We start from the raw sequence: 12,779 nt of genomic DNA, 5'->3' as shown, positions 1-12,779 counted from the left end.
AAAACCTATAACTTAGCATATATTTCATTTTAGAAATGTAATCCCAAAACTTATACAAATTAAATAAGTCAAACTGGTTCATAGCCAAAAGTAGACCCAAGAGGCCTCACCTTAAAGCAACTTTTTTCTTTGCAAAGTTTTTAGGATCTGTTTAAAGCCATCAATTACTGGAGCAAAGAAAAATATAAACTAACTATAAAAAACTACATATGTATATCACACAAAACTTTTTAGATTGTTGGGTTTGTTGATGATAAACTGAGTCTTAAAATTATTGTCAGATACTACATTAGGATAGTAGTTTGTACTTCTTTAACAGTTTCCATGACATAAAATATGATCACAGAAAGAGAAAAAAGTTTTTCTTTATAATGAAAAATATACATCAAGGGATTTTTAAACTAGAGTTCATATTTAATTTTTTTAGAACTCTCTTATCTCTAAGATCCTTTCTAAAGAGTATACTAAGTTGTGTTATGTTGTGATGTGATGTTATGTTATATTATATTATATATTATATTACAGCTGTTTAGTATGAAGGAAAGAAGAGGAAAAATTTATGAAAATTAGCAACATAATGCTCTAGAAACAGCAGTAAGTCCGAGGGACTCTCAGAATATAGAATGCATAAGAACTACCTAAGAGATTTCTGAGAACCTCTCCATAAGAATCAGATTAAAATGGGGCCAAGGAATCTGCAATATTATGCACATCTACGTTACTCTAATGAGATGACCCTTAGTCATACTGTGAGTGATCCTGGTATTGGTGCTCTAAAGGATAGCTGCTGCAGCTAATTACCAGATCACTGACAAGAGAAGACTGGGCACTAAGCTACACATAGTTGAACGTAACAGCCCTGAATGATGATGGTGTAGTTCTTCATACTTCTTCACGCAACAAATATGCAACTGCCAAGTACTCAGCACTATGCACAATTCTATGGAAGATATGTAGGAGTATAAAATACCTGCTGATGAGAGCTTACAATTTGGCAGCCAAAATAAGACACAGGAGAGCAATTAACTTTTAACTAACAGCAAAAAATGAAAGGTATTATAGGATCATACCTGATTAAGTGCCAGCATACATTTCCTATAGTACACATTATTGGTCTTCCTCACGTAAACTACATATTCCCAAGTAAACCAAACAATTCACCATGCTTTTCATTAGAGACACCATCCTTATATCATTGCTTATGCTGATTCCTCCAGCAGTGATTCCCATCACTTTAGTCTCTAGGTGCCCAAATCTTATTTACCCTGTCCAGGTTGTAATCAAATGACATCTGTTTCACAAATTCCTGTGATGCCCTCAAGTAGAAGGCATCTGTCTTTTCTCTGTGTGTTTCTCTTCTACAGCACATTTATTGCTCTCTACATTGTATTTTAACTATTTTTAAAGGGATTTTACAATATTCAAATGTAGCTTCTTTCAGAATAAGATCTCTTTCTGATTTAGCTTTCTGAAGTAGAAGGTTCAAATAGAAGATAGTAGGAGGTTCGAATAGAAGCTCTTAAGAACAAAAGGGAGAGTGGAAAGGAATAGAACAAAGAGGAAAGAAAAAAGTAAGAAAGAAAAAAAAAGTTGGGTGACTAGATAAGACCTAAAACGGAGTGATTAAGAATGATTAACAGGGTGGGGGTTAAGGAATACAGAGTTAAGGCTTAAAACGTACAGAAATCTGCAACTTCTCTCTCAACTTAAAAAAAAATGAATGATTGAGAAACTAACACAGTAATCTGACAGAGAAAGAGAGATATAGAGGAAGGGATGAAAAGACAGAGACAAACTGAAAGACTGAGAGAGACAAACAAATACAGATTCACCAAAGGAGGATGGGGGGGGGGGGATGGCCTGGTGGGGAGGGAAAAGGAAGGAAAGATAGAATGGGTCTTGAGATGTTAGAAGGAAGAAGAGAGAAAAAGAAAGAAAGTGATAGGAAAGAGGGAGATAGTGGCCCAAAATAAAAACAGACAGGCAGGAAAAGAAGAGAGTTAACTAGGCAGTAATAGAGGTACAAACCAAAACAAGTACCCACAGTTAATACTAAAAGCCTAGACTGGGGAAAGGTGGGGATTAGTTGATTAGTTGGGGCAATAAAGAAAGAGAGGCAGGGAAGGAGAGAGGGGAAAGCGGGGATTTAGAGAGATATCAAGAGAGAATTAAGTGCTGTGAATTCATTGGCCTGAGAGTAAGAAAAACTCTCACACAAATGAGACTTAGTGAGCTAAATCCTTAAAAATATAAAGAACACAGTGCATGCTATGAATAAACAAAGCTGAAGATTCAACAAAATATGATGAATTTGAGAAGGACTACAGCCATACAAATAGAGTAGAGATTTTTGTCAAGGGATATAATGGAAGATAAGATAGGAATTTTTTTTTCAAAGGAAACTGTGAAAGATTAGATAGAAATTATTTTGCAACAAATCCTACTCACCTTTCCAAGAAGGTTAGAGCAAGTGTTTAGCAAAGGAGTTACATTATGTAAGTTATTTTTAACTTAATAAATCTAAGAAATTTCAAATAGAGTCGAGAGGTTATTCTAGAGGTTACCCTTATGAAAGCTTCAGAGAGACACTGCAAATTGCCACAGTACCCAAAGCCCCAACCAAGACTATTCCTGAAAACCCTAAAGAATACCCTGGGCTCTACCTAAGATTCTACAAAAGTTTTTTATTTAGTAAGTTTATATTTTTAGCAATTTAAGGCCTCCATATTGTTCCTATGCCAGGCCTGAAATCCAGAGGTACCAGTCTCTCCAAGAACATCAACCAGGTTCATTTCTCTACTCCATTAAGGTTGGTGCTCCTTTCCAGCACGAAGAAGTCAAAACAGTCTTTGCCAGATATCCCTGAAGATTGAGAGAATGATCAAACGACAAGGAGGAGGTGTAACTGAGAAATTAGGATTTTGCAAATGATTATGACTGCTGAATCATTATATGGATATTTCTCTAGAAGGAAATACCTGAAATTGCTAAACTCTGATCCAGTAGCCTTGATCTTTGATAATGATTGTATAACTATATAGCATTTATTATTTGAACATGTGATTATAAAAACCTGTGACAGATACTCCTTTATCTACTGTATGGGTAGATGAGTAACAAAATAAAGACATGCATGAAAAATAATAATAATAATAGGTCAGGAATATGGAGAGAAATACCCTTACATGAACTAGAAAATCATAGAATTACCAAAAAAAATGTTATCATTAACTGTAGCAAATTGTCCACACCAATGCAAGTATTAGTGGTGGGGTGGGAATTCTGTTATGCATGACTGTTCCGTAAATCCACTACTTCTCTAATAAAAAAATTTAAAAATTTTACCTTTCTAAGAAGGTTAGAACAAAGCATTTATGAAGAATAGCTACATCATGTAAGTAATTTTTAGTTTAATAAATCTAGAGGAAAGTGATACTTAAGGCTAGAAACTATTACAAATATTCAGATTATAAGTGATCTGGGCATAAATAAAGAACAATAAATCATTAAGAAAAGGAAATACTTAATAGAAAAAATAGGCAAAAGACAAAACCACACAAAAATAAGAAGCATGAGCGTATCAAGGGTTAGAAGATTAAGAAAAATTTAGGACTAGCAATTCTACTTCTAATTATATTTCTTAGAACAATGATTTTTCAAACTGAGGCTAATCCAATTAGTAGACATGGAATCAACTTACTGGGTCATCATCAGCATTTCTTTGTAGTAATAATTACTACAAATCAGGATTCAAAGCTAGGATTTCCTATCACCAAAGCCCATGTTTTCTTCATTACTCACACAATAGACTAGTAACTGTATATAAATCTTTATTCATAAAAGTTTAAAATCTACAAGCACCTGAGAGATAGTCTAATACAACTCCTTTTTCTGCAGACAGGAAATTTAAAGAGACTAAGCTAATAGCCCTAAATACCTTATGACTTTCCAAGGCAATTCTCAAACATTTTGATCTCAGGACACTTTACACTCTTAAAAACAGTACTGAGGCCCCCAAAACTTTCTGGTTATATGGGTTGTAACTATCAATATTTCCCACATTAGAAATTAAAAGTTTTTATAAACATTTATAATTCAATTTAAAATAATAATAAAATAATTATACATTATAAATAACATTTTTTGGAAAAAAAAACTAGTGAGAGGAGTGCCATTATTTCACATTTTTGCAAAGCTCTTGAATGACTGTTTTAATTGAGATGGTTGCATTCTCATATTTGCATCTATATTCATATATTTTGGTTGAAATATATGAAGAAAAAGAAAGCAAGATCATGCAGGACTTCTTTTTCGTATTTACCACCAGGTTAGCAATTCTTTCAACCTAAAATATCTTTGTAAACTCTTACAAAGTAGTACGCCATCCTCTCATTGAGGGAAGGAGGAAGCAAAATGAATGACTCTTGGATTCTTTCAGATAGTTAAAATCTACCCAAGAAAATTAAAAAGGAAAAAGAAAAAGCCACCTAAAGACATGTCTTTTTAAAATAGTAATATATTTTAATAAGATGACAAAATATTTCAGAGTAATAACTGATGTCAACAGAAGAAAACATTTAAAGAAACATCAGATTTACCACTTCTAAACTTTATTCTTTCTGGTAAATTGAATGGAGAAAGGAAAGTGAAGTATATGTGAAAATTATATTTCTATTACTTCTGAGTAAGGAGGGAATTCTTAAGCAATATATAAAAAGGACAGACCATAAAGGAAACAATGAATAAATTTTTCTATATTAATTATCTGAAATGTAAAATTTCCTTTACAAACAGACACATAAAACTCCAAAAATAGGGCGGGCCACAGTGGCTCAGCAGGTAGAGTTCTCGCCTGCTGTGCTGGAGAACCCCGGTTCGATTCCCGGTGCCTGCCCATGCAAAAAAAAAACTCCAAAAATAAACAGGCAAACCACAAGCTGACAGAAGATATTCATAAACTATATAGCCAGCAAAGGATTAAAACTAAGTATATACAAAAAAATTCCCACAGAACAATAAGAAAATAGAAATTGAGATTACAGTAGCATTACAGGGAATTTAAAACCCCACAAACTGGCAAATTTTTTAAATTCAGCCATACCAAGTAACAAGGTGATATGAAGCAATGAGAACTCCTATGTTGCTAGTGGAAATGTAAACTGATACACAACTTTGAGAAAGGATTTGCTTTATCTTATAATGTTCAACCTCCGCAATTTCACTTCTAGGAATATATCCACAGAAACTTGCAAATATAAAGAAAATGTATACAAAAATGCTCATGAATTGGTAAACGGATAAAATCATGCACAATGGAATGCAGTACAGCTGAAACAATGAACACACAGGTCAATACAAATGAATGGAATCTCAAGTAAGTAAAAACAGAAGGCAGAGAAAAATGCATTTAGTATGATATCAATTATATGAATTTGGAAAGCAGGCAAACAAAACTCTTCATTGTTTAGAGTTATATATACAAGTAGCAATGGTATAGAGAAGACACAAGAATAATGGTGAAAAATTCAGATTAGTAGCAACGTATGGCAGACAAGGCAATTGGGGAAGGGAACCAATTTTCTCAACAATAAGTGGATTATTCTTCGCTGTCTAGAATATTTTAAATAAATTTTAATAAAAAATACATAACTTTCTAACTTACATTAGCTTAAGTTAAAAACAGACTTGTAGAGCCTTCTTACACAATCGTATAACTGGCTAAAATATGAGGAAGGGACAGACCTCAGCCAGATCTCTTTATTTATTCAAGCACCTTATATTACTAAAGAATTTTTCATTTTTGAATATAGTGCGCCACCTTGTGTTCAAAAGCTCTAATCTACTATAAAATTAAGAGAAACATCTGTGAACTTATCTACTGGAAAGCATAAACTGTTTTATGTTGTGGCATGAAATTTGACTTTATTAACTCAAGAACACATAAGATTTTTAAGAAGCTGGAAATATTCTTTTTAGTGATTGCCTTTTTTAGCTGCTTATTTCAATGCACTTTTTAAGAATAACATGCTTTCTACCTTGATTTTCAGTACACGTTTTTTAAAAATAAGTAAACTTCTAATTAACATGAATTTAAAATGCTAAAATAACACATTCATTAAGAAACTTACCTTTGAATGTGTGATTGATAAAGTGTCTACCCATACACGCCAGCCACCCCATTCATATTTGACTGCATGGTAAAGTAGAATTCTGAATATGGCATACACCATTTCTGTTATCTTCTGTTCATCTGAATTCTTTGGATTAAAATAGCAGAGAGAAAGCATCCACTCTTGCCAAACAGAGCACTGTAGCAAGCTCCTGAAAATTGTAAGATCGTAATGAATTACCAAATAAGATGAAATGTTGGAAAGGATTCTAAAAAGTAAAGGTTTAAAACAAATAAACCCCCAAAAAACACCTTTACCTATGCATTCAAAGCAATTAAAGAAAGTGGTACTGAAAATTCTTAACTGTATGGAACTTTACTTACATGTCCTTAAGAAATAAATATATGAAAAAGTCATTTCACAGTACTTTATGAAGCAATTTTTCTTAGACAAAAATGGACTTATACAAAGGTAAATTTGAACACTACAAATAAATTCTCTCTGATCCTGCTTACCTCCTGTTTTCTCTACTGTTATTAAAAAGTTTAATCATATCAGAAAGAAAGGTTCTGCGAACATCCATGCTCTCTGGACACTGGGGAGAATTTCGAAGTAGGGTCGCAATTACTTTTAGTATCTCTGTAAGACAATTCATAAATAAGTAAAAACCAGAACAAAAAATTCATGATGGAGGACCATCAGTATATTGCAATTTCTGTAGTTTCCCTCACATAAATGTCTACTGAAACACTTTCTTTAGTGTTATTTTTTATCATTTGTTCAAAAAACAGAACAAACATACATTAAAAAGCATCCATAAACAAAGGATTTTTTAATTCAACGTTTTGAATATACAAAGTTAAATTTTATAAAGTTAAAATAATGCAAGTTATAAATGAATTTAGTGTTAAAACTTCTGACAATTCTCCCTAATCTCTGCCAAATATCAAAAGAAAACAGTATTAAACAAAACTACGTTCTTAATGAAGGAAACAGATATTTTTCCATTCCAAATTTGGTTTTCTTATATAGATGATAAGTTAAGGTAAAAACTTCCTCTATGGCTCATGTAATTTAGTCTGACATTACTAGGTACTGCAATCAAAGATTTACTGAAAATATGAAGATATATTAAATCAAAGTCTTATGCATATAACTCTTCAAAGACATTATGTTTCTATATAACCTAAAGTCAATTTGAAGCCGTAATAACATAAAATGCAAATAAACTAAAATTATATCACCATACTTAATGAAATATTTATCAAACAATCTGTTTCTCAATAACATAAACTTTAGATTTTTCAGAGATTTTTTTTTTTAAGCAGCAAAAGGCAGTTCTTAGAAAGCGTATAAAATACATACGAGGATTTTGTATCTTTACTGAAGAATCAGGATCTGGATGCTGTTTATGAATCACCTGAGTACAAATCTGTTCTATAAGAATCTATAGAAGACAAGAGATTATATTAGCATGAACATTAACAAAGCCTTAAGTACAGTATAATCAAAATTTAGTATAAAGGCCACTGTTATATTAAATGTCTTCAGCATGATACAAAATAAATAATTTCAATATTATAACTCAATTTTTACTTAATTGTAAAATGAGATATTAAATTGTCAATACAATGCAGAAAATATATAAACAGAAATTTCCACATGGTTTAATAATTCTGTGTGATTTATAAAGATTAAGATTTATTGATTAGTATTTATATATTAATTTCAAAATTATACTTTAAAAACCTAAATGACTTCATTTCATATAGCTACTACTAGTTCTATTACATGGGTGCTTTCATAATAAAACCTTCTAAGAAATTAGTAGCAGTAAATTCTAACTATATTCCTACCTCAAAGAGAACATTATATGTGGTCATTGTGATTAAATTTGTCTGAAGCATGAGTCTTTCAGCTAGTAATGAAAACAATCCATGCCCAAGCATAACTTCAGCTTTTCTCCTACAATTACAACAAAAGAAATCATTAAATGCGGAGTTAGTACACGTTTGATCAAAAACACTTAAAAAGATTTTTATATACCATCAAACTCAAATTCAGTAATTCTCCCTTATTTCTTCCAACAAGAATCCTTCAAGCTACAAAACTTATAAGAAGAAAAATACTAATTATAAGCACAATTAAAGCTAAAAAGGAATCACAAGATTAACTAACTATAATACAAACATAATTAAAGTAAAAAAAAATCATAAGATTGGCCATGCTCAATGGTTTCTTAGAGTTTACACCCAAAGCACAAGCAACACCATCACCAGCTATTAGAGAAATGCAAGCCATTTCACAACTATTAGAACGGCTGCTATTACAAAAACAGAAAATTACAAGTATTAGAGAGGATACAGAGAAATAGGAATACTCATTTATTGCTGGTGGGAAGGTAAAATGGTGCAGCCACTGTGGAAGACAATTTGGCAGCTCCTCAGGCAGTTAAGTATAGAATTATCATATGAAACAGGAATCCCTCTATTAGGGAACACCCAAAAGAACTGAAAGCATGGACTCAAGCAGGTATTTGCACACTGAAGTTCATAGTGGAATATTCACAAGTGCCAAAAAAATGGAAACAACCAAAGTGACCATTACCAATGAATGGATAACACAAAATATGGTATATATATATATATACACAATGGAATATATACAATGGAATATTTATTCAACCATAAAAAGGAATGAAGTCCTCATACATGCAACAATACAGATGAACCTTGAGCACATTATGTTGAGTGAAATAAGCCAGACACAAAAGGCCAAATATTATATGATCTCACTTATATGAAAGAATTAGAATAAGCAAACTCATAGAGTTAACATCTAGAATCACCAGATTAGATAACTAGCAATTAGATAATTAGGTAAGTACAGGTTACCAGGGACTAGGATGGGGATAGGGAATGAGGAGTTAAACCTTAATTTGTACAGATTTTCTATTTAGGCTGATGGTAAACTTTTGGAAATGATGGTGGTGATTATAGCACATTATTGTAAGAATAGTTAATGGCATTGAATTATATATGTGAATGTGGTTAAAAGAGGAAATTTTAGGTCATATACATGTTACTAGAAGAAAAATTAAAAGGTAAAACATAGGACTGTACAATACAGTGAGCCCTATCGTAAACTATGGACTATAGCTAATAATACAAGTATAAAAATATTCTTTCGTGAATTACAAACAATGTACCACACTAAAATACAAGGTGTTAAGAGAAGGGTATATGGGGAAAAAATACACCTAATGTGGAAAAAAATAAACACCTAATGTAAACTATGGATCAAAGTTAATAGAATTTTAATACTCTTTCATCAATTGTAACAAAGGTACCACGCTAACGCAAAATGTCAAAAATAGGGGGTATATGGGGATGCTGTAATTTTTACATGATTTTTCTGTAACCTACAACTTCTCCAATTAAAAGAAAAAATTAATTTTTTAAAATATGCAAAAAAAAATTGGTCATGATTATTTATTTAACAAGTTGCTACTATCTTCCAACTCTGTGCTTAGGCTTTGCTGGGGTGATAATCTAAAGCACAATAAGTAAAGTAATTAAACAGAAAAGTAACAAGAAAGAAAACGAAGAAATTTAAAAGAATGAATACTATGAAGATATGCATACCAAAATTACACTTTTGAGCATAAATTGTGAAACTGAAGAATCAGAAGCTTTAATTCCACCCTGAAGTCAGAAAATTTTATCTGCAAGGGCTGGATGATAAATATTTTAGGCTTTATGGACCATATGCTATCTGTTGCAACTCAGTGCTGTTATTTTATCATGAAAGCAACCACAGACAATACATGTAAATGATTGTGGCTGTGTTTCAGTAAAACTTTATTTACAAAATCAGGCAGCCACCTGATTTCAACCTGAGCTCCGAGTGCTGTTCACCACACTAATCCTATTCACAAAACTATTCCTACTACAAGGAAAAATAAGAGCCATGATATGAGTGTCTGCACTGACCTAAAAAAAAAAAATGGTAGTTTTAGTTATTAATCATGAGTACATGTGTAATAAACACTCAGTTTAATGTGTCAGCTTAATAATACAAGTAAATCAAAATATATCAAGTCACCTGACATAAAGCCTCCATAGTTCTAATTTCTAGAAGTCAATATATCCAAACTTACCTGATAATGGACATAAATCACTTAAATAATTTTCACATAAAACAAAATACATACTCCCATTCACATTTTATTTTAAAAATACATAGTTATGACATCAAATTCATAGGGAATTACATGAATAAAAATAAAGGTAAGACATAAGGTTAGAAGAACCAAGTACAAATGTTATTACAAATATCTATAAAATAAACAAGTAACATACAACAGTTTAGTTCAGATTTCATGCATACTCACTTTGGAGCCAGGTGTTTTAAAAAATAGCCCATTGCCTTAAGAGCTTGTACTCTGATTCCTTCACTTTTGGATGCCAGAAGTTTGTAGATAACACTGAATAAGTAAAATATTAAAACAAACTATTCTGAGTATATTTTTCAAAGACAAAAATTTTAATTATTTTTTCATATATTACAAACTAACTTCAAGTTATGAGTGAATACTCATCTTTGAAATATGAAAACATGCTTATCACATACTAGCAAAGTTCCTTTTAAAGACCAAAAAATGAGAACAAATCAGAAGTTTTATTGTTCTTAAAACTTGAACAAATATATGAACATTAAACTAAATAAGCCATATTCTTTCCCCTTTTTTCATAATCTTTCAATTGAATAGCTGATCATTCATGGCACAGAATTTTAAATTTATGAAATATAGTACTTTCCAAAGCACAAATATATAAAAAGATACAGCATTAAAGCTGGTTTTGAAACCCTCTTTCTTTTTCTGTGCTGCAAGCTTATAAAAGCCCTTTCGAAGTTATCAGCATTTCTAAAGGAAAGCCAATAGACAGGAATCTCTGTGTAATGATGGCATATATTAAAATTTATTTTAAAAATATTCAAAATGACTTCTGGGAAGATGAGAGAATAGAGTAGAGATTGAGTTCACTCCTGCTCCCTGAAACAAAATAGGAGAAAATGACCGGGACTGTGGTCTCATGGTGGGAGTAATCAAACAGGGTAGTTTTAGGTAGGAGAGAGGCAGGGGAATTGGGACAAAGGAGAGTGGGACGGGTTGGGTGACAGTGATCTCCACATGGGGTGGGTTGCTGCGAGAGGGAAAGTGCAATTAGAGGGAACTGATGCCCCTCCACTCCAGCCTGCCCCGGCTTCAGGCTAAGGAAATCTCCCCACATGGGTCGGACTTGAAAGCACTAGCTGGAAGCTTGGGGGTAGATACAAACTCCACCATAGGGGGCCAGGGCCCCAGGCACAGGGAGAGATTGCCCAGCCGGGTGCCAAGAATAATCAGCCTCATGGGCACAGTGTCTGGCAGCTTTGCCAGCACTGCTGGTCAGCTGATACCCCAGGTGCTGGTCAGTTCCCTGGTCCTGTTGGCTGGACCTGGCAGTCCAGCCAACAGGCCAGGAGTAGCCCCTTCCACGGTGCATGTGCTCCTCAAGCCACTGAGACCAGAAGGGGCAGACCAGAGAAAGGAGGAGTCTCAGGTGTGCCACCTGGTAAGGAGAAGCAGTAAGTGCAGGCCAGCTGCTACAGTCAAGGAAGGGGAGCCTGAGGGCAGGAGTTTACCACTTACTAGGTAGAAAGAGAAGTACAGGCAGGCTAACTCCCAGTCTGCCTTGGTTTTCTGTTGTTTTTTTTCACTTTCTTTTTTTTTATACTTTATTTTTATCTTAAAACTTTTTTCCTTTCCCCGATTTTTAAAATATATTCATTCTAAATATTTTTATGAGTAGTATAATTGTTTTTACATTATTTTTATTTTATAGATATTCTATATTTTATATTTATTGATTTTTTATTATTTATATTATTTTTTATTATTCAATTTATTTAATTTTTTTCTTAAATTTTATCTCACTTTGGTGGGCACCAGTCCAATTCACTCCCAATATGTCTTAGGGTCTCCTTTTGACTCTGGGACATACTCCAATTAAGGTACTCCAAAGTACATAAGGCAAACATTGTTAAAACTGAAGGGAGCTATAGACATTTCAACAATAATAATGGGAGACTTCAATATACCACTCTCTACTATAGATAAAAAAACCAGACAGAGAATCAACAAGGCAATAGAGAACCTAAACAATGGGATAAATGAATTTGACATAATAGACATATATAGATCATTACACCCCAAAACACCAGGGTATACATTCTTCTCTAGAGCACAGGGAATGTTCTCCAGTATAGATCATATGATGGGACATAAACTGAGTCTTTATAAATTTAATAAGATTGAAATTATCCAAAGTATTTTCTCTGATCACAATGGAATAAAGCTGGAAATTAATAATCACCAAAGAATCAGAGCTTTCACAACTATACGGAGATTAAACAACACACTCTTAAATAATCAGTGGGTCAAGGAAGAAATTGCTAAAGAAATCGGTAAATATCTGGAGGTAAATGATAATGAGAATATACAACATAGCAAAACTTATGGAATGTGGTAAAGGCAGTGCTGAGAGAGAAATTTACTGCCCGTAATTCCCATATTAAAAAACAAGAATGAAAAAGAAAAAACAAGAATGAGCAAAACTTGAAGAC

At 32.7% G+C, this 12,779-nt stretch overlaps 1 protein-coding gene across 2 annotated transcripts in view; it reads right to left on the bottom strand.

Annotated features, from left to right (window-relative positions):
* Window positions 1-12,779, bottom strand: part of LRBA (LPS responsive beige-like anchor protein) — a 1,037,640-nt gene that overhangs the window by 810,421 nt on the left and 214,440 nt on the right. For both annotated transcript variants that reach the window (XM_077139839.1, XM_077139840.1), the window contains 5 exons: window positions 10,504-10,596; window positions 7,967-8,075; window positions 7,476-7,557; window positions 6,626-6,749; window positions 6,129-6,321 (listed from right to left, as the gene is read on the bottom strand). In XM_077139839.1, coding sequence (XP_076995954.1) covers window positions 6,129-6,321; window positions 6,626-6,749; window positions 7,476-7,557; window positions 7,967-8,075; window positions 10,504-10,596 — 601 coding nt within the window. The remainder of the gene's footprint in view (window positions 1-6,128; window positions 6,322-6,625; window positions 6,750-7,475; window positions 7,558-7,966; window positions 8,076-10,503; window positions 10,597-12,779) is intronic.

Source organism: Tamandua tetradactyla, chromosome 22 (assembly GCF_023851605.1).
Source record: "Tamandua tetradactyla isolate mTamTet1 chromosome 22, mTamTet1.pri, whole genome shotgun sequence".
Classification (NCBI taxonomy): Eukaryota; Metazoa; Chordata; class Mammalia; order Pilosa; family Myrmecophagidae; genus Tamandua; species Tamandua tetradactyla.
Note: the sequence above shows the minus strand (reverse complement) of the source record. Positions and strands in the feature narration are given on the sequence as shown.